The sequence below is a fragment of the Lissotriton vulgaris genome, chromosome 1_1, assembly GCF_964263255.1.
Source record: "Lissotriton vulgaris chromosome 1_1, aLisVul1.2, whole genome shotgun sequence".
NCBI classification, from domain to species: domain Eukaryota; kingdom Metazoa; phylum Chordata; class Amphibia; order Caudata; family Salamandridae; genus Lissotriton; species Lissotriton vulgaris.
This window is the reverse complement of record NC_141685.1, coordinates 1,770,174,297-1,770,196,508: the sequence shown is the minus strand read 5'-3', so window position 1 is coordinate 1,770,196,508 and position 22,212 is coordinate 1,770,174,297. Positions and strand designations below refer to the sequence as shown.

The window sequence follows — 22,212 nt, the reverse complement described above, 5'->3', positions numbered from 1 at the left end:
ATACGGAGGGTGGTCCGACGATGGGTAGGGCAGTCTCGCAGAGGGGCGCTGGTGTGGCAGCCCACTGCTGGGCTGCCAAACTTGTAATCAGGCCCATAATCACATGGATGGTTTAGGAGTTTAACACATTCAAGATTATAAACCCTGGGCTATAATTATCACTTTCCCTCTCCCCATACACAAGAAACCTGATCATCAAAGTAACTTATCTGGAAAAATATAACCGCAAATTTCAAAATGAGAATGAACCGAAATATTCTTTATTCATCTTACTGAGAAAAGGCCATTTCTGTATACATTTACTGAACAGTTGTTTATTGTTGAAATGCTCATTTAACTTCCCTGCCAGGTATTTAATAAACTCAACTGACAAGCTATTCCTTCTTTTAACCAAGACAATAAACAATCAATAGAGTATAGATAATCAGGAGGTGTGGCCTGTCTAGGGACCAATAGCTTAAATTAGACAAAGTGGTAAAATAAAATCATCAAAAAATAGACTCTGGTCACACCGCTATCATTTGTTGTGTCCTTCTTGGGGATACATCCATGGTGGACATCCACTGCTGAAGCACCTTTGTGCCCCCTGTCAGGTTCCCCTTGAAATGGTGGTTAGTCTGCTAAAGATTGTGGTGAGGCAGCAACCCAATGTAACTGGGGCACCAACAAAACTGGTAGAGTTTTCCTCATGTAAGACTGCCATGTGAATGGTGATCGAACTTCAACAAATGGTAAGCATAGTTTTCATGACATGCTGAGTGTCAGAAATAGAGTTTAACGTGGGGTGGGATACCCCCTTCCAACTCAATAAATCTGCTCAAGCCAAAACACTGTTCTGAGAGAATCTCTGCTCAAGCCTGGACAGCTATGGATCAAGGCGCAGGTAATCTCTAAGTACTTGATAAGTTCAAGCAGTAGGAGCAATTGTAAAGTTCAGAACACAACACTTAAAATTTACAGACCAATTTACAAAAAAGAAAAACATGTAATGAGCAAAAAGACATCAGGATCATCAGATATATGATTTTTAGGGTTAGGGCAAAAAAGACCAAGCAATAGAAAATCACCCTCAAAAATCACTATTAGCTGCTTACCGGGTCCACAATGCAATTTCAGGGTGACTGTGTTGAAGCGGAAGTCAGATACAGTAGGTGGGTTGTCCCATCCAAAGGTTTAACTTCTTACTTAGTCTTTTTTATGGAAGGTAACATTTTCCATGTGGGCAATGGCAAAGGCTGTGGCGGGTGAGGGTCCTTCGAAATTGGATACATCATATTTGAGCTCCCACTAAAGCCATTGGTTTTGGCCCAAAAAGTTCAAGTGGGATAAATCTGAATTTTAGAGCCAGCGAAGGCGTTTTGAGGGGTAATAGATGGCACCATACCCAGTACAAAGTTTCACCTTTTGTTGGACTAGGCCCTTTCTGCAGGGTCCTACCTAAACATTTTGCCTTCACCCTCCTGTTTTCTCAACCCGTTTTTGTTGGCTTTTTGGACTCTGTGCACTTAACCACTGCTAACCAATTCTAAAGTGCTTAGGCTTACTCCTTTAAACATGGTAAATTGACTTCTACACAATTGGCATAATACATTTATTTATAAGTCCCTCGTAAAGTGGTGCTACATGTACCCAGGGCCTTGAAATAAAATGCTACTACTGGGACTGCCGCACTTTTTGTGCCACCTACTGAAGTAGGCTTTTTAAACATGTCTCAGGTCTGCCCATTTCAGACTGTGTGTGCAGTTTGTTTTAAAATGCCATTGCGAACTGGCAAACTAAACCTTTTGCCAGGCCTAAACTGTCCCTTTTAATAGATTGGTGAACAGTTCTCGTCCCTGGGTGCCAAAAGAGTGAGAAGGCCTTGTGTGAATATTCTTCTTCTAGAAGGGACTTCTTTGGAAGGAGCTTTCCCAGGTGGATCAATGTTCTGAGGTATTGGTGGTGTCTGAGGTGCCAGATTTATCCTGTGCGCTGGCGAATGATAGGCAACATTCAACCACCCCGTCCTGAACATTTTCTCACAGCGCCACCTACTTTTGCAGCACTTCATCTTTGCCTAACTGTAAAATTACCCAGGTGCCCCTTTTGCAACACAGTTCTTTCATCCCCAGTTCAGTTGAGCTATCCTCAGACTTGGTCAAAACTGTTTTTCCTTCCTACTGATACTGAAACTAGGCTATCTAGGTGGGTTCTGGAAATTAACAGGATAAGCCCTCCTTGGCATACCAAGTTAAATTATGTAGTCCTAAAGGGAACCTTTGTACTGCCAACTGTTCCAGTCCACACCCAGATAGGCAATCCCAGCTAAGTGTTCATCTGTTAACATCCATGAACCCTTCCTGGGCTAGGGGTAGGCCATTGTGCTCTGAGCCCGGACCGTTAACGCTTAGCTAATGATGTTTATTCAAGCTCTGCAGGAGTGATGAGTGGCCAGTTTTTGCTCAAGCAGCTTAAAGTATATCATTTTCAAATCAGATTATACAACCTAAGCAGGAAATAAGTCAATTGTGTAGATTTTTCCTCAATGGAGATAGGAATTTAAGATTTTAATCTTAACTAAATTTACTTAGGGAAACATCTACAAGGCCACCAAGTGAAATTATTTTTGGCTTTTATTTCTTTGTTAGGCCACACTAACCCAAATAGGTATTGCACCTTTTTGTTATACATTAGCACCATACCCTGTTGGCTTGCAAGGCACACAGTTCAGGGGTGATTTATGAAAGCATAAAAAAGTCAGACTAAGTCACAATTTTTGAAGCCATGTAAATGTTTTGTACAACTACTCAACAACATAAGCATCCATAAGGTAACGGATGCTAAATATGAGTATATATGCACGCATATGCCCAAATAAAAGCTTTAAAAATCTCCATTAAAGGAGTGTATCTGATTAAAGTAGTGGGTGTAACTTGTCAGGATCCAGCATATAAAGTGCTTACCATGGTGCTCGTTGCTTGCAATGAGCTAATCCAAGGCTGATAAGCGTGTAGGTCTTCAGGAGCAGAGGAGGGTGGGACGGGTGTGCAGGGTCTGGACACTGTCTGGGCAGCAGCCGGATGTCTCAGAAAGATGCAGGCTGCGAAATACCCAACTAAAGACAAGAAGGATGCATGTCCCATGTGCCTGCAGGATTCTCATGAGACTTGCCAAAGATGACTGCCACCATGAAGCATAGATGTAGTATATCTGCCTTTTCTACACAGTCTCCCCAGATTTTTCACCTATTTCTGAACCCTTTTTTGCTAGGTTTTGCTTTAACCCTATAAAGGACTAAAGTGCCTGTGCCGCTTCCCCAACTCTGATCCCCCTTTTAAACATGGTTAAGTTGGCTTACACCCGTTTAAATTGTACATAAGTCCCTAGAATTGTTTGCAGGAAATAAGGCGGGCCAGGAAGTTAAAGGCCATCTTAGCACTGCTTCAGAAAAGGGGGTGGTGATGAACAGAGTGTCTGAATTAAGCAGACCACTCTTACCCAGTCCAAAGATCAGGGCTTGATCCATCACCGTTTTTCAGCTCACTGCACCATCCCAGCTCAGAACTTGGCTATATGCAAATTAGTCTGACCCTGGCCCAGTGCATCATGGGAACAGGGCAGACCAAACTACCAAGCCAATTCTTATACTGGGAAGGAAACAAGCTACCGGGGACCAGTTTCTGGCATTTCAGCCGTCTTCGGCCCGGCTTGCTTGAATCCTGATGGTGCAATGAGCTAGGGACTCACATCTGAGTATACCCTTCCACGCTTATGGTGGACAAAAATGATTCAGAAAAGGGGTCTGCTTAATTCAGACACTCTGTTCATCACCACCCCCTTTTCTGAATCTTAGCACTGCAGCACCTCTAGTACCATCCACAGGGTAGGCCAGTAACAGGATGTCAGAACTTTCATGTGTAGCCTGACTGCAGCAGCCTCAAAACCTGCTGTTAAACCTGTCAAAATAATTTTTGGGCTGGTGGGAAACTCTGCTTTAAATATTATTAAATCACCCTTGAGTACTCCTTGTTGCTCACAAGGTTGATGCACAATATACATAACTGGGAAATGTGTGTAATTAAATCTGGCATGTTCCACCTGGAACTAGACTCCAAAACCTATTTTCATAGGCAGGGCTGTAGCTGGATCTTAGAAAATGTCAAAGTACTGACTATATTTTTTCATATGTAATGTGTGACATGCAAAGGCTAACAATCATTCAAACCTTTTATTTTTAGTTTCTATAAGATTTCAATTTATTTCTGATGTTTGATTTTTGATACATTTTTAGGTAAATAACTTTTACAAAGCTACATTCTCCCTGCATTAGCCTACTAGCAGATGATCAGCAAGTGCATGAGCTTAATAAGGTGTAGAATCTGCTCCCAGACAAGAACAATGGATTCGGCCTGGTGACTGGTTGTGGGGCATTTGATCCCTTCCAGCTCGGAAAGGACAGTCTAGGATGGATCAATGAACTTCATTAACTTTAATGGGAGAGTGGTGAGGCCTGCCCATTCATAGTTTAGTGCAAGACGAGACCTGAAGAAGCAAAAGTCTTTGTCCCAAAAGGCCACACTAACCAGGTTGACTTCGAATGGGTTTGGACTGGACACAAGAGGGGGGGGGGGCTGCTCATTTCCCTGGCCACACCTCTGGGTGGGCACAAGAGCTCTGCACAAGAGAGGAAGGCCCCCCCCCCATCTTGTATTGTAAGAATGGGGTGCAGAGTGAGACTGTCCACACTAAGGCAAATAGGAAGTGCTGCACAAGCCGAAAGGGTTGCCCAAGGGAACTTTTTTCCCCATTGGATAGGGAATGTGCAGGAGTCACTTTAACCCTCTGGCTACTGCAAATAATACAATAACTGTAGCACCCCAAGGAAACCTCCTCAGAACACTTTCTGCACCTGTAGATCAGAAGAGAACTCGACCTGCTCTTTGTGACATCAGAGGAGCCCACAAGGGCTGGACCTACTCCCTCCTGTAGCCAGGACAATGAAATGGGCTTGAAGGGTCAGTAGGCTAACCTTCTATGTGATTGCAGAGGCACACAAGCAGCAAGAGGCCTATTTCCTGACGTGCCAGTAGACTAGCACCAATGGGACCTGGACTGGAACTTTCTGGTGGCATCTGCTGGAGTGAATCCTGAGCCATTAGTGCTTTCCCTAAAGTAGTGAAACCTTTGAAGTCATCAGAGGAGCTGCTCCAAAAACCACAGAAAGCCGGGCTTTCAAGACCTTAAGATCCATCAGGTGCACCTTGTGGCAAAATGTCCACTTTCAATTCATCTTCCTCAAATACTGCTTCAGGCTTGCCTCATTGGAGGATTTAGAGCTCATAAAAAATATCCGACTAAAACTTTTGACTGGGACAAACCTGCTTGGTGTATTGACCCATTGTGATTGGCCTGAAATCATACCTAGGTTTCGGTCTACTGCTTCCATATACTATCATTAGTGAAAGTATTTTTGGTACTATTCTTATTTAACTTTAAATATGCATAACTTTGGTTCCCCTTAGAGGATATTTGTCAATCTAGTGTAATTTAAATGATACTCTATTTTTTCTAATTTAGGAGTTAAGATTGTGCATCCTGACAACACTTACTGTAATAAAATTGTGTTTGGTGACGGTCACTCACAGGAGTGTTTTAGAGTGTGTAGTATGAACACAAATATACAAAGTATTCAACAATCTCCTATTTAAATTGCAGTTGTGTGGTCCTTTTCCTACGCTGCCTACACATCTGTGAAAAATTGCACTAACTTTCCCCTTCTTAGTTGAAAACCCAAAGCTATCGACATTTTGCTTAAGATGATATTTCTCAAGGTCAGTGGTTTAAGTTAAAGACAAAGAAACTGTAAGAGTAAGTGACATTTCGCTGGGAGCATGAACCAACTTAGGGACTGAATTTTTATCATATAGAAGCCATGCAAGTGTGCTTGTAAAAGACATTCTCCAAATACGCACCTGGGGGAATTTATGATAATAAGGTTCCCTTCTTTTCCAACCTCCAAAGAGCCTTGGCTGTCAGACTTTCCAAGAGCATAAGCAGCATTAATGGTTGCAGCAGCTAAGGCCTCATTCATTGACATTTTCATATTAACACAGGCCAAATGCATTACTATTGGCTAAAGAAAAAAGAACAGCAGAAATGCAGATGATTAATGAAAACAATTTGGAATGCTATCTTGGTAGTAGGATTCAATAAAACACATGCAAGTGTTGGTAAATTAAATGTTGAACAATTTTCAGACAATTCTATTAAACAAACAAACATCATATTCTTTTTTGAGTTTAAATAAACTAGATCAGAGATAGAATGCACACAAAGATCATGCGCTTTGTAAGAGGTTTAAACTGGACCAAAAGATGGCAGATTACAAAAATTGGGGATTATATTTTTATTTATAAACTATAATTCATAATTTCTTCCTCTAGTGATGTAAGATCCTAATTAACAATAAAATTGTGATCTGCTTGAATGAATATGCTCTGAGAATGAAACTCTGTCTACAAAAAAAAACCTCAAGCTATCCCTAAAATGCAATAACTGACCTAGCATTAAATGTCAAAAGCAATGACAAACATAATGAAGCTCGCAATTGAAGTCAAAGTCAAAGTGGCAATAATTAAAATATACACATAATATATATAATTTTACACATATAAGCAAGTTTTGATTTTCTTATTTTACTATTAAACGATACTCAACATTAGATGCAACACAACATTTAAATGGTTAAATAGGCAGTTTTTTGTGAATCCACAAAAAGTTTACTAGAATTTTAAATAGCTGTTTTGCTATAGAATGTTCAGTATTTAATGTTTAATGTTAATGTGCTTATTCCATAACTGCTGCAATGTGATATTTATTATACACTTGTTAGAGGCATGCTTATATTCTTTGTGCACAGGATAAAAACAGACTTCCTTTCAAGCTACAAAAAAAATCTTTGATTCATTCTAAACGTTATGGCCTGTCGATGAGTTTCTGTATAATAGTCTCTAAATACTTAGGTTATATCAAGACCAGATTATATTGCTATGGAATTTGCATAGAATATTATACCTGATTACACAGGTTAATCAATCTTCAATGAATTTTCGTCTCCAAATAAATCTCTACAAAGCTACCAACAACTTTGCATCATGGAAAGTACTTCCTAAAGATCAACTAATAATGTGGGCCCACAATGGGTATGAACACAAATCTAAGCATAAAACTTCCTAATGAAACAAAAATATGAAATTATCCTTTTCGTAGTAAGCGACATAGATTGTATTAAAATGCCTTTCGCCTGGTCATCTAGTTTTTGAGGTGCGAGGAGCCATCACTAATTACTCCTTTGGACTATGGAAGTCCCCAGAAGGTATCAGGGTCAGCATTTTTTTCCAGAAACTACTGTCACCATTCTATTTTACAACCTTCAGTTCAACTCCACCCCTTTTTCTTTGCTCCAAACTGCGCCCATCTCTTCCTTTCTCCTCTTTCGCAAAGTAAAACCTAACGCCATTCTAGGAAATTTTCAATTGACTTTAACCCAGATCTGTGACTGGGGCGAAGTGTTTGAAAATAGTCAGCATTCTGTCCATCATCTTTTTGTGCTGCTATAGTCACCCTAAGGGGAAAGGGTATACACAGACATGGGTCAAGTGCTCGCTATGCCACTGGATTCAAGCTAGCCTAGCTGATGAGTTGTTATACCCTGAAACCGGTCCCAGGATGCTTGATTTCCAGTCTAGGGATGGCCTGGCCCGGCAGTTTGGGCTCGACCTTTCCCATGGGGAGCAGGGTCAATACTGATTTGCACATGGCAGTGTCCAAACTGGGGCACCATGGTGAGCAGATCCAGATCTGCGACTGGATCTGCTCACCATGGTACCCCAGATCTTCCCTTTACTTTAAGAGATATCCATAAACATCGTCTAATTCAAATTCCTGAACATCCTGACCTTCAAAGACTGTTAGATGTCTACTGCTCTATATATTGTGAAACCCTTCATAAGGTTTATGGGCACACTTACTTATTTAGAGAGTATGATCATAAAATTAACTTTTAACGTGGCCAGTGCTTGCTGCAGCAGGCTTGACATTTCTTAGCAGATAAACAGCAGACTGCATTATTATCCTGCTCAATGATACCCTCTCCTTTTGCTTTACCCCTACAGGCAACACTGCTAAGTGACTGTACAGAGCCCCAGGACACTCCTCTAAGTAACAGTGCCCTTTCATTCATTCATTCATTCACTGTATAGTGAATTTGTCTAGGTTTGTCAAAATTCCAGTTTTTAAAAATGAACATTTAGAACATAAGCGATATTAACAAAATGTCTTGCTTACCATTGAAAAGCAATAAGCATTGGGATTGAAGTCACTACCAAGAGCAACTATGACTCCAGCATCCAACATATCCCTGGCCCTCGGCTGTTTGAGCCTACAAAAAAAAAATATATATATTTTTTAAATTCTTTTTATTAACAAACCAAAGAATGAAAATAAAAAGGCATCCGGTGACATTTACCATTTTCACAGTATCGTATCTACAGTTCCATTGTACAAGTTATACACACAGGATAACATTTTGAGGATCATGGGGACTCATGCGCTGCTGCATCGTCTCTGACAACTGGTGGTACACATAGATCTCCCAGATAACTGTTCCAGGCTCCCCAAACCTTCTCCCATTTAGCGGGGCATCCCTTGGTGACATAAACCGTCCTCTCACAAAACATGCACTAATCCAGATCTTCCATCCACTTCCCCACCCGGGGCGGTTGACCAGCTCCCCAAAGCTGGGCAATGCTGCGCTTTGCAATCATACATGCTAGCATCGCCCATTGTTTCCCACACACACTCAGATCCGTGGGCTCCCATACATTCAGGATACATCTCCGAGCCTCAAGCGGCAAATCCACCCCCAATACCACTCGCATCTTCTCGTGGATTTTGACCCAGTAATTTTGTATTGCTGCACAGTGCCATAATGTGTGCATGAGGGTTCCAATCTCACCACATCCCCTCCGACACTCCCCGTTCTCCGCCCGACCCATGTGTACCAGCTGGGGTCCTGTGGTGTATGACCTATGGAGTATCTTTAATTGCACCAGCCTGAGCCTCATTTGAATAGCCATCAGCTTCAGAGAGGAGGCGGCCCTCTCCAGTCCTCTTCATCTAGTTCCAAGCCATCCCCTTTCCATTGTTTCCTAAGGTTTGCCAGTGGGTCTCCCATGTTATTGATTATTTTTTTTATATATCAACGATTTGGTCTTTTCGGGGAGATGACCATCCAGCACTCGATCTTCCAGGGGGGAGAGGTCCGGTAGCACAGTGTCCCTGGGGATGTGTATGAGCAAAGCGTGTCGAACCTGGAGGTAACGATAACGCTAACTCTCTTGTAGCTGATACTTTTCTTGGAGAGCATCGAATGTGAGCATAGTGTCCGTCCCCCAGACGTCCCTGATCTGCGAGATCCCGATGAGATCCCATTTGTCGAACCCTTAGATTTCCACAAGCTGCCTAACTTCTCCAAGTGCCACAATGGAGTCACCAGGGTAAGTTTGCCATCCCACTTGAGAAATCGGGTGGCCGTATGCCACCCTGAACTGCATGGGCTGAGGGGCCTGCAAGAGGAAAACAGCCGGTCCTGGAATAGAGCGCCCTTGTGAAGTCGCCCCACGGTCCATAGCGTATCCGGGGTCTCCGGGAGTCCGGGAGAGCCATAGATAGCGTGGTTTACCGCCGCTAATTGGGATGCCCAGTAGTGTACAAAAATATATATATATTTTATGTGCCACGTTTATCAGAGTTAATGAATAACTGAGAAAATATTCAGCATCATCAGTGTATTATACTCCATAATGTAGTAAATAGAGCTTTATAAAATGGTATGCTTTATCTGCTTGCAGATATCACCTAAAGTTCTAAGAACTCTTGTGGTGACCGGATCTACTCATGAAAATATTAAGGTTGTACAAAGAGGTGTAGATGTGTATGAAAGTTTCAAAAAATAAATTACAGGAAAAAAGTAATCCAAAATCTGGTTTTGCAGGTTTTACAACTTTACCAGAGGTGCATTTGTATGTATGTATTTATAGATCTACCACCCGAACATTGCTCTGGGGCAATAAAAGAATGTGTACATCAAGTATAGATTTACATATTTGAATTATAATATATTTTAACAATTGCATTTCACATATATACATTTTAGCCATAAAAAGATTAAGTGATTTGCCCACATGATTTTTAGGAAAGTGCCAATGACAAGATTCAAACTTGGTTCCCCAGGTTCAAAGTAAGTAGTTAGCCATTAAAACACTTCCAATAATTGGCGTAGAGTAAAACAGCATTACTATAATCGGTTCATCAAATTTAGAGGATTGGGACATCAGGTCAGTAGCCACTATATCTAATGTCTGATACATGGTTCGCATAATCACAACGATTGTTTGTGCAGGAGGATTTTCAGGGGGGGGCATGATTGAGCCTGGCCTCTACTAGAGATGGAGTTACAGTATTTAGAGGGGAAGAAGTACTAGACCTCCTAGTACCATTTACGCATGTCCAATAAAGGGCACCCAAGGGCAAATGGTAAGTGTTCACTGGACAGAGTACTTCATCATCTAATTCTACTGAGGCACATTCTTCTCTCTTGGTTGCACTACTGCCAATCCTAGAGGAAATCCGTTTTTGAGAACATGAAGACAGAGGTTCCCTATCTAGTTGTTGTGGCAAACTGCAGTTTAATAGTAGGCCGAGAAGGATGCAATTAACATGCTATTATTTCTTATGCACTACTGCCACAGTATTAAGGGTATTGTTTACTACAGACTGATAAAGAGGTTTGAGTTCTTCCTGTAAAACAGTATTTTTAACCACTGGCCTGCTGCAAACTCCTTTAGTACAAGGGTCACAGGTATTGAAAAGTTCATCCAGTGGATTAACGTTCACGTGTGATGGCAACTAGTCTTTCCCAGAACTATATTTTCGCCTTGTCGGCTAGATGAACATTTTTCTTCTAATTTAGAGCTAAAAGTGGGGGTGGAAATAGGGGTGCCTGTGGCCAAACATTCTAATTTTAGACTTTTAGCATTGTAGTCCGTAATTCTATTTGAGGTTGCCGGGGACTGTATGGACCTAGATCTTGGTCAATAGTAAGTTTGCTTGTAAGTAAAAACCTCTCAAATGCATAATGTAGCATTTTCTTTGTTTCCTTTTTCCATTCTTTGGAGGACAACTTCGAGGTTGTTAGGAGTATTTGCTATAAGTGTAGGTGACCGAGAAATTGGGAATATAATTTCTGCCCCTTTTTTTTGCAATCGGGTTGTCGACTTTTTCCTTTTTACCCACTTTCACCTTGTTCGGTTTGTAACTTGCATAATCATTTATATCAGTTTCTGCCTTAGCTTCTACCTTATGGTAGGTGGCTTGAGTCAAATCATTTACCTTGTCTAGTTCCTGCTGCAGGTGAAGCTCAGAAATACTTATAGGGTCGCTTGACTATGATGTATGAGCAGCTTGTACTCTAGATTTAGAGTTCTGTCTGGTAACTCTCATTATTGTAAACTGACCTGCTTAGGATATTGTTAGGAATTTAGACTTCTTTGCCCCATGTATGGGACTAATATCCGCTACTGAAGTAGAAATTTAGAGTAGGGGCTCTGTGCCTTTGTGAGATGTTACACCTTTGTAGTGCCATAGATACTCCCATATATTGGGACCACGTGATGACCTTTGACTACCATTGTTTTAATTGACTTTATGTGTTTTCTTGAATGTACGACATCATGTTTCCTGTATGTGCCTTTCTCCCTAGAAGATTTCTTGAGAGAGAGAGAGAGAGAGAGAGAGAGAGAGAGAGAGAGAGAGAGAGAGAGAGAGAGAGAGAGAGAGAGAGAGAGAGAGAGTGAGAGAGAGAGAGAGTGAGAGAGAGAGAGAGAGAGAGAGACCTCTCAGAAATGTCTAGCACTTTGAGATTATAAAACTGGGGTTTGTTGACTTGGAAACCGAGATTTTGGAACTGAATGTAGGGGGATGGGTCTACTTCAGTTTAGGATCCTGGCTTGCTGAGTCTCTTAACTCAGCTGCAAATCTCCCAGTCTGAAGTGGGTTAAGATGCAGTATTTGCAGCCCGTGAGGTGTTTTATCTTTGAGTATTGGCATTGTGATGTGTGCATGCGTCTGTGTGCACATTCAAGTCTCCAGTGGTTATTATCATCTGATGTATTTAGTGTATATACCTTTCTGATTTCTTGCAGTGGACATCCAGTATTATTCTCTGCCTGTATTTTATTACATGCATTTAACAGTTGCATTTGCTTACTCATAAAGTGTGTTTTAATCATTGCCTGTATATACATATATTCACAGTGCGCTTGAATACTTGCCTGGTTCCTTGCTTTATTATTGTGACACTTGTCAGGACACTTGATATTTACAAGGAGCTGGAGCTTTAAAGAAAACCACATAGTTCTAATTAGTGCACAAGCATGCATTTATAAACGAGAACCATGGTGCGCCTTTTAGTTGACAAAGGCTTGGTGTAAGAAGCTGAAACGCATCCTGAATGCTGCTGGCTTGATAAAGAAAAAAATAATTATGTATTCCCCCACTGGACAGCAGAGAGTTCTCTTTATTACAGAGGATGCTGGGTGAAGTTTACACGCATCAGCGGTTGCGTCGTGCTCTGAACCACCAGCGTTCAGGAGCAAACAGACATTACCGCATCTGAGTGGAGTCACGGCGAGTGAAACCGGTCTGCCCCTGGAGCAGTAAATATATATCATAAGGACCAAGGAAAGGGTTACGGTCTCGCTGGAAAGCACCTGACATCAGAAACTGACCCTATGTTTAAGAGACCAAGAACTGCTTCGGAAATGGGCACGAACGAGAGCATTAAGCTAAGTAGTGCAATGGGGTGCCAATTTTTTTTTTTTTTAAAGTACGACACTTAATTGAACTGCCAGCATTTTAAAGGGGTGCCGTATTTACAGACAATGGACACATTTTATGGACAGTGCACCTGAATACTAGTTCCTTGCTTTAATATTTGAACACTTGTCAGGACACTTTGATATTTACAAGGAGTTGGAGCTTTAAAGAAAACCACATGGTTCTAATTAGCACACGTACATGCATTTATAAAAGAGAACCAAGGCACGCCTTTCAGTTGAAAAAGGCTTGGCGTAAGAAGTTAAACGGCGTCCTGAATGCGGCTGGCTTGATAAATAAAGAACAGATTATGTATTCCCCCCATTGGAGTGCAGAGAGTTGTCTTTATTACAGAGGATGCTGGGTGATTTATATAGTTAAATATACACACACACAACCACACACACTCACATACATTGGAATGTTGTTCATTTGACATCTGGGAAAGCCTTTTGTTAGAGAGTGTTGCACAAATAAAACCCCATGCTTTAGTCCGAAAACAGTCTTTTTGATGCGTCTCATTTTATGAAAGTAAAATTCCTCTCCTGGTGTTTTTATTGCTTTGCTGTGTTTGTGCCTTTAAGTGACCTGACGTGTAGGGACCAAGGACGCTAGGACCCTGTGGGTCATGAGGGAGGTGACCAGGTCACCGGACACCACATCCGGTCAGGGGACAGGAAGAGGACAGTTTCGAGCAGGATGACCACGGGGCGGACGTGCACATAGCCTGCTGTACAAAGAATATAATAAAGAGATGTGAGCGCACCAACCTGTGTCCTGGTGGTCATTGTGCTGAGTGGTGCCCACTGAGAGGACACGACAACTGGCGAACGAAGGTGGAAGACGAGCCGACGCACATCGAGCCGACGTGCATCTCGACGCCATCGCCATCTGAAGAACCAGGTGCCCACCCTGGACGTGCAGGAAAGAAGAGAGAAGAGAAGCGACATCGGAGCCCACCCGACCGCCTCTGAAGAATTACCAGCGAAACTGCGGTAAGCGCGAAGGAACGCGCGCGATCTCAACATAGAGTCGCGAGCTCAAGCAAGAGTCTCGGCAGCCATTTTGGGATCAGGCGGCTGAGCCAATCAGACGAGAGATAGGAGAAGCGGCCATATTTGGGTCAGGCGAGCGAGATTTCGATCGCGAAATCTCGCGGGAAGAGCGGCGGCCACCTTAAGAGAAGGACAAAAGGAAAAAGAGCCATAAGAATTAACGGAGCAGCCATTAGAGGGTCAGGCAAAGAGGAGAAAATGCAGAAAAACACAAGAAAAGGACAAGGAAAGGCCAGAAAAGGCTGAAATTAAAGAAAAATAGCAGAAGAAGAAAGAAAAAAGGGGAATAAAAGAGACAAGAAACAAATAAAAGAGACAAAAGAGAAAGGAAACCAGAAAAGGCAGAAATGAATAGAAGAAAAAGAGGAAGGAAAAGGGGAACAAAAGAGACAAAAAGAGAAAAAGAAAATAAACCAATAAAAGAGACAAAAGAAAAAAAAGAAAACAAAACCAGAAAAGGCAGAAATTAAAATAAAACAGAAAAAAAAGAGGAAGGAAAAGGGGAATAAAAGAGACAAAAGAGGACAAAAGAGGAAAGAAAATAAAGTAAAAGAACAGAAGAAGAAGAAGAAGGAAAAGGGGAATAAAAGGAGAAAGAGCAGATAAAAGGAAGAAGGCAAGAATGTCAGATCCAAAGCCCAGCGCACAATACAGGAGACCACTACCGTTCAACTTATCGGAGCCACAAACAGGAATAAGGTGGGAAAAGTGGATCAGACGGTTCGAAAGATATGTAGAAGATACAGATGTAGCAGCTGGAAAGAAACTAGGACTACTGTTGAACTTGGCAGGGGACAACGTCGAAGAACTTCTGGTGACACTGCCCACCGAAGAAACAAAAACATATGAACAACTAAAGAAATGTCTAACAGCCAAATTCAACCCGCAACGAAACATTGACTTCGAACGATATACTTTTACCATTGCATGTCAACAAGTCGGCGAAACACTAGACGACTTTGCGACACGGCTGAGAAAATTGGTGACGCATTGTGAGTTTGACAAATTTGATAACGAGCAAGCAATAAGGCTACGGATCATAGAGGGCTGTCGCGACACAGGATTCAGAGCAAGAATACTACAAGAACCGACCTCATTGGAGAACATCCTGTCACTAGCGAGAGCAGAGGCGAGAGCAACAGAACATGCCAAGGAAATGGAAAGAGGGAAGAGCGTTGAAACAGAAAACGCACACTTTATGACAAACAGATATCGCACAGACCGACGGAAGAATGACTGGAGGGAACAAAAAGAGAGGAGACGACCTGAAGGAACATGCTACAAGTGCGGAATGGAATTCCCACACAGAGGTCCATGCCCAGCATTTGGCCAGACGTGCAGAAGATGTGGTGGAAGAAATCATTACGCCAGTATGTGCCAAGGTGCCCCCTTCAGAGACGACAAGGGGAGAACAGGAAGACAACAGGAATCGACAACAAGACATGTCAGGTATGTCGACAACGAAAGGAGGAGTTCATCACGAGGGTCAGGCGAAGAAGAGGAAGAAGAGAAAGTGGAAAGATTATATCACATGTCGGAGGTGCACACCGAGCAGAGCGAGGAAGAAGAAGCAGGTGAAACAACACAGCCAGCAGACAGAAGCACCCGAGGAAAGACGGACCATGCAAAGATAAGAGTAGGAGTGCATGAAACAGACTTTGTACTGGACAGTGGTGCAACCTGCAATGTCATGTGTGTATCGGAGTATGAGAGAATGGAAGTAAAGCCGACCCTGAGAGCGTCCAAGGTAAAGGTTTTTACCTGGGGGGCAAGGAAAGAAGTAACTAACCTGGGGAAGTTCACAGAGGAACTGATATACAATGACAAAATAAGGAAGGAGGACATTCATGTTCTACAAGGCGATGTCCCAGGGCCATGCCTGATGAGCAACAGCACCGCCCAAACGATGGGCCTTATATGGTGAGTGGGCAGTGGCAGTGTCCACAGCCATTGTGCTTGGCGCTGAGTGTTTTAATAGCGTGTGTGCGCTTTTTACCTTGTACTGCTTTGTGTAAACAAAACTTTATTTTTGGGTCAATACAGGCTTACCTGCCTTAGCGGACGCCGGGGCTGTTCTCTCCTCTCCTTCCCGCCCTGGTCCGACGCAGTGACTAGCACCGTTGCGCGGAGGGCGTGGAAGGTCGAGACTGCCACTTCCGGTGAGCGGGGGAGACCGGTTAGCGGTCTAGTTTTCCTGAGGCACTCGCTCTGGGGCATAAAAGGCACCGGAGGAGCCGGCTCGCGTGGTGGTGAGTGGGCAGTGGCAGTGTCCACAGCCATTGTGCTCGGCGCTGAGTGTTTTAATAGCGTGTGTGCGCTTTTTACCTTGTACTGCTTTGTGTAAACAAAACTTTATTTTTGGGTCAATACAGGCTTACCTGCCTTAGCGGACGCCGGGGCTGTTCTCTCCTCTCCTTCCCGCCCTGGTCCGACGCGGTGACTAGCACCGTTGCGCGGAGGGCGTGGAAGGTCGAGACTGCCACTTCCGGTGAGCGGGGGAGACCGGTTAGCGGTCTAGTTTTCCTGAGGCACTCGCTCTGGGGCATAAAAGGCGGATGTTAACAAGGGAGCGCAGCGGACGAGCGCAGCGGGCGCGTCGAAGGCGCGCCGAAGTGTCGCCAAAGTCGAGCCCGTCTCCGCCCGTCCGCGGCCGACTGCGGGCTAGGGCGATAACCCCTGGTCGTAAGATCTATTGGACTAAGGAACAACTCCTTGGCTTCCGTCCTCGTACTGCCTCCATATGTACGCACAGTATGTCAAGCAACGATAGGATATGCCCTCACTGCGGTTTCCGTGTCACTACCATGCCACGGGATACCACGGAGCAGGCATTGTCCTGCGGTCTCCTGAATGTGAGGTCATTACGCAAACACAGACTGGATGTGTTCGAGCTGATTACTGATAAACAGCTCGACCTATTGTTTCTAACGGAAACGTGGTTAGATCAGTTTTCCGACTCTGACATTATTGAGGCCACGCCGGAGAATTACTCCTGGGTCAGGCAGGATAGGCCAGAGGGGGTGGGAGGGGGGATTGCGATTATTTTTAGAAAAACGTTGGGATGCTGCTTAGAGCGCATGCCGATTGTGGAGAGTGAGGCGGGCCTTTTCACGATCAAAATCAACGGGGGCACGACGATCAATGGCTGTTTGGTATATCGGCCGCCAGGTGCCTGCACAAAGTTTAGGGAGAGCCTGCTAGAAAGCCTCATGGAGGCGACCCTGCGCAGGGACAAATTCATCCTATTAGGAGACCTGAACTTGCACCTTAATTGCCCACAGGACATAGGGGTCAAGGACTTCTGTTGGGACATGCTTGCTCTTCAACTGGATCTGAAGCTATTGGACCCCACGCATCGACAGGGACACCTTTTGGACCCGGTCTATGCTAACTGGGGAGGTGTGGAGGTGTCAGGTATAGAGCCCATCCCCTGGACCGACCACTTTCTGGTGGCATTCTCCATACAGAGCATGAAAACAAATAAAGCCAGCCAGGCACCCCCTAACTATCTTAGGAGGAAGTGGGCTAAATTCTCGGTGGAGGATTTTAACCAAGCTCTATGTAGGGATGGTCAGCCCGGGGGCGAAGATATAGAAACAGCGGTCTCAAACCTGAATCAGCGCATTACGGAAGCGCTTGACCAGACAGCCCCACTCTGCCGCACATCCACATGTGCTAGGAAAGATCGTTCAGCCCCATGGTTTAGTGCTGAGTTGAGGCTAACTAATGCGGATTGCAGGCGGGCAGAAAAAGTCTGGAGGGTGTCCTATGATAATAAGGCCAAGGAAGTGTTTCTGGAAAAAAGGCGCCTTCACCATAGGCTGATAAAAAAGTCTAAGGCAGCCTACTATGCTGGACAAATCCAGGGGGCGGAAAATTCCGCCAAAGAACTTTTCGGCATTTATAAATCCTTGACCTCGGTAAACGCTCCTACAGAGCCGGAGAGTAGCTCTAAGGAATCATGTGACCGGATTGCCGAATACTTCTCCGCTAAAGTAGAGAAGATCTACTCGACTTTCCCTAATCCGCCGACAGGGTCTGACCTTGAGGTAGTAGTGGGGGACACGGAGACGGTAGGGCATATCACACACTTTCGCACCCCCCCTCTCGAGGAATTAGTAGTGGTTTGCCGCTCTGTCAAATCAGGATCCCCGTGGGACCCGGTGTCGCCAAAACGTCTGGTTGACAGTCTGGAGGTCCTGGAGCCGTATACAAGGCACGTCCTCGACATCTCTTTTGGATTGGGAAAGCTGCCTGAGGGGTGGAAACAGGAGGTGGTGCTCCCGCTCCGGAAGAAACCCCACTTAGGTTTCGAGGTACTAGAGAATCTGAGGCCCATTTCCCTCCTACCTTTTCTGGCCAAAGTGGCGGAAAAGGTGGTCAACACCCAGATTATGAAGCACGTGGAGGAGAGGGGACTGCTCCATGCGACGCAGTTTGGCTTTAGGCCACGACATTCTACCGAGTCCGCCCTTCTCATGGCCACGGAACATCTGAGAGAGGGTGTGGATGCAGGCCAAACTATGGCCTTGATCCTGCTGGACCTCAGCGCGGCGTTCGACACTGTAGCGCATAACATCTTGCTACAGTGTCTGAACAGAGGTGGCATCTCTGGCACCGCGCTGAGATGGATCCAAGATTTCCTCAATGGGAGAAGCTTTCGAGTCAGGCAAGGAGACTGCTATTCAAAGGGGGTGCCTTTGGGCCAAGGCGTGCCGCAGGGCTCGTCATTGAGCCCAACCCTCTTTAATATGTATGTCGTGCCTGTTGCCTCGATTGTGGAGAGCCATGGCCTCCAATTGGTCTCTTACGCCGACGACACGCAGCTGGTGATCTCCCTATCGCACGCGCCCTGTCTTGCTGCCGAGGGCTTCCGTTCGTGCATGAAAGATCTTGCCGAATGGATGGCCAACAATTGCTTGAAGCTGAACGGCAGCAAGACAGAGGTGCTGGTGGTGGGGAGAGCCCAGTCGGCTTGGTCGTCGGCATGGTGGCCATCCTGCCTTGGACCAATCCCAACCCCCTGCCAAGAGGCACGTAATCTGGGGGTGTGGTTTGATGCGGGTCTCACTTTTGGCACCCAGATAAATCGGGTGGTGGGAGTCTGTTTCGGGATTCTGAAGAAATTAAGGAAAGTCCTTGACTTACTCCCGATTGAGGCCCGTCAAACCCTGGTCCATGCTCTGGTGACAGCTAGGTCGGACTATGGGAACCTGCTGTACCTGGGGGCTCCAGAAAAAAGTATGGCCCGCCTACAAGTGCTGCAGAATGCGGCAGCGCGTCTGATCCTCAGATTGCCCAAACGGGCGCCTTCTAAGGCGGCCCTCCAGCAGCTACACTGGCTTCCTGTGAGGAGAAGAGTAGAATACAAAGCCCTCTGCACCTGTCATCGTATCCTGAATGGCAGGGCACCCGACCCTCTGACTAAACTGATCGAAGTGTACGAACCAACACGTGCGCTTAGATCCACAGGGGGCGGCCTACTGAGGATCCCGAGAATCAAAAAAGCCCGCATGGGAGGTAGGTCTTTTAGATGCCTAGCGGCTACTAATTGGAACAAACTGCCAGCAGACTTGCGCCTGGAACCGGAGGAGACTAGGTTCCGAGTGAAACTTAAAAACATTTCTCTACTCTAAATAAGTGTCCGCTCAGTTTCTGTGTCCTCTGTTAGCTGCCTCTCCCACTTTCAGCGCGTGGACACGCCGGTGTGCGTAACGCAGCGCTCTACAAATGTCCCAATAATAATAATAATAATAATAATAACAAGGACACATAAAAAATACAACAGCCATGTGTCTCTCTCACTCACTCACTCACTCTCTCACTCTCTCACTCTCTCACACCATAACAATAGGCATATGCAGTCAAGGATTGAAGGGGCGGAAGTGATCAGGAAAACAGCATCATGAACATTTGTTTGCAACACAGGGGGAGATGTAGTGACCTGACGTGTAGGGACCAAGGACGCTAGGACCCTGTGGGTCATGAGGGAGGTCACCGGACACCACATCCGGTCAGGGGACAGGAAGAGGACAGTTTCGAGCAGGACGACCACGGGGCGGACGTGCACATAGCCTGCTGTACAAAGAATATAATAAAGAGATGTGAGCGCACCAACCTGTGTCCTGGTGGTCATTGTGCTGAGTGGTGCCCACTGAGAGGACACGACATGCCTCCATGTGAAAGGCCGGTATTTTCTATTATCTGGGAGGACGAAGCAATACAACCTTACTGATTAGATCCTAAAGAGTCAGGTAATCCTGCTACCAGGTAAGAATGTGGAAACCAATTTACCAGGCTCCTGTCAATGATCAGATCTACTGCCGCAGGGCACTTTGCTTAAAGCCACACCAGGGCCGCCTTCTTGGGATGCTTGCCCCCAGCTGAGCCAACAGGGCAGTCGCTTTGCCTGTTTAGCCCAACACAAGACCAGCTACCTGGAATCTGTGAAGTGGAGGGCAACCAACCAGCAGAATATAGCAGATTGCTCAAGGAGGCAATGAATATCGCCTCCTGAGGGCATATGGGGCCCCAGCCGCCCAAGTATGGCCCTCTATTCAAAATGGGAGAACCCGGGTCAGTCTTGACCACCTGCAGAGCCATTTTATATACTTTTGAGATTGGATTTAGACCATATCTGTTTTTCTTTTTAAAATGTGGCTGCTAGCTTTTAGATTTCCTCTCTGCACTCCATGCTACTAAAAGCTCATTAGTTTCTGTTGAAGGCTGATAGTTCAGCAGTCTTTGCAGCGGTCAAAAGTCTTTGCTTTAGCTTTGCCTTTTTTCATCAGGCCTCATTTCAACCCACTCTCTAATCTCCCACTCCACTCCTGCACATCACTCCTTCTCGCTCATTTGCTCCACTAATTTATTCCTGCAAAGTCTGCACCGTCTATAGCCACACACCTCGCTTATCTGCTGCACTCTACACATCGGCTCAGACCTGGCCAGCCCTATCCTCAGTAAACTGAGGGCAGCTATGCAAACTTGTATACAATTAAGAAATGGATACCAACCTATAATGGGCGCACTACCTTAACATCAGGGTACAGAATAATAATTATTAGCAGTAATCGTAAAGGTGCTTCAAGAGGAACGATGCGTATCCAACATCAGCTGGCTTCATGTGAAGCAATACTAAAAACAATATCCTCTGAGCACACCCACAGTTCAATAATGTAATTCCAATGTGTATATGGCAAGCTACTCCAATCCTCAGCAGGCGGCTGGTGTAATCAACTGTTGAAATAAATTATAAGGACTTCTTATACAGAAAATGGACTTATGTGTGCATTGACCTTGGAGATAATATTAATTTGATCCGACTCCTGAGGATTGGAGTAGCTTGCCATATACACATTGGAATTACATTATTGAACTGTGGGTGTGCTCAGAGGATATTGTTTTTAGCTATGCAAACTTACAAGAAAAGTTCAGTCACTGGAGCTGCAGAGCAGGACAGAGGGAGAACAGAGGGGTTATTGGGGGGAACAGAGGGGTTAGAGGGGGTTGGATCGACCACAATGCCACCAAATGACAAACTATAGGCTACTGAAGAAGGAAAATGCTACCTTTCATGACTGTAGTAAGGATGGTGGTAGATGGTGCTCCTCAGCACCTCAGCTTATTGGATCCTCGACCTCCTGAAGACCTGTGCTTAAGCTGCCCCTAGTCCCTAGCCCCTAGCCCCTGCAGCAATGAGGGAGGAACAGCAATCTGGATCAGCGGGAGCAGCAATAGGGTGGGCAAAAAGCAATGGTAGCAGGGGGTCACAGAAAGCGGTAGTCCCTGGACCTACACTCAGGATCCCCCACAGACCCATGTCCTCACCACATTTTCAACAAAGCAGACTCCATCATAGCACCACACCTCCGAGACGTCATCAACTGCTCCCTCAACTCCGCCACCTTCCCGGAAAGCTGGAAACACGCCGAACTCAGCGCCCTTCTGAAAAAACCCACAGCGGATCCCACCGAACTCAAAAACTACCGCCCCATCTCGCTCCTACCATTCCCGGCCAAAGTCATCGAGAAAGCCGCCAACAACCAACTCGCCGCCTTCCTCGAAAGCAACAAATCCCTCGACTCCTCACAGTCCGGCTTCCGAGCCAAACACAGCACGGAGACCGCTCTCATCGCAGCAACAGACGACATTCGTACTCTACTAGACAACGGAGACACAGTCGCCCTCATCCTCCTCGACCTCTCCGCAGCCTTCGACACAGTCTGCCATAGCACTCTCC

General features: G+C 45.0%; 1 protein-coding gene across 1 annotated transcript in view; it reads right to left on the bottom strand.

Annotated features, from left to right (window-relative positions):
• Nucleotides 1-22,212, bottom strand: part of AMDHD1 (amidohydrolase domain containing 1) — a 135,974-nt gene that overhangs the window by 968 nt on the left and 112,794 nt on the right. The window contains exons 7-8 of the mRNA XM_086919076.1: nucleotides 8,326-8,419; nucleotides 5,952-6,112 (exon numbers count right to left, since the gene is read on the bottom strand). Coding sequence (XP_086775202.1) covers nucleotides 5,952-6,112; nucleotides 8,326-8,419 — 255 coding nt within the window. The remainder of the gene's footprint in view (nucleotides 1-5,951; nucleotides 6,113-8,325; nucleotides 8,420-22,212) is intronic.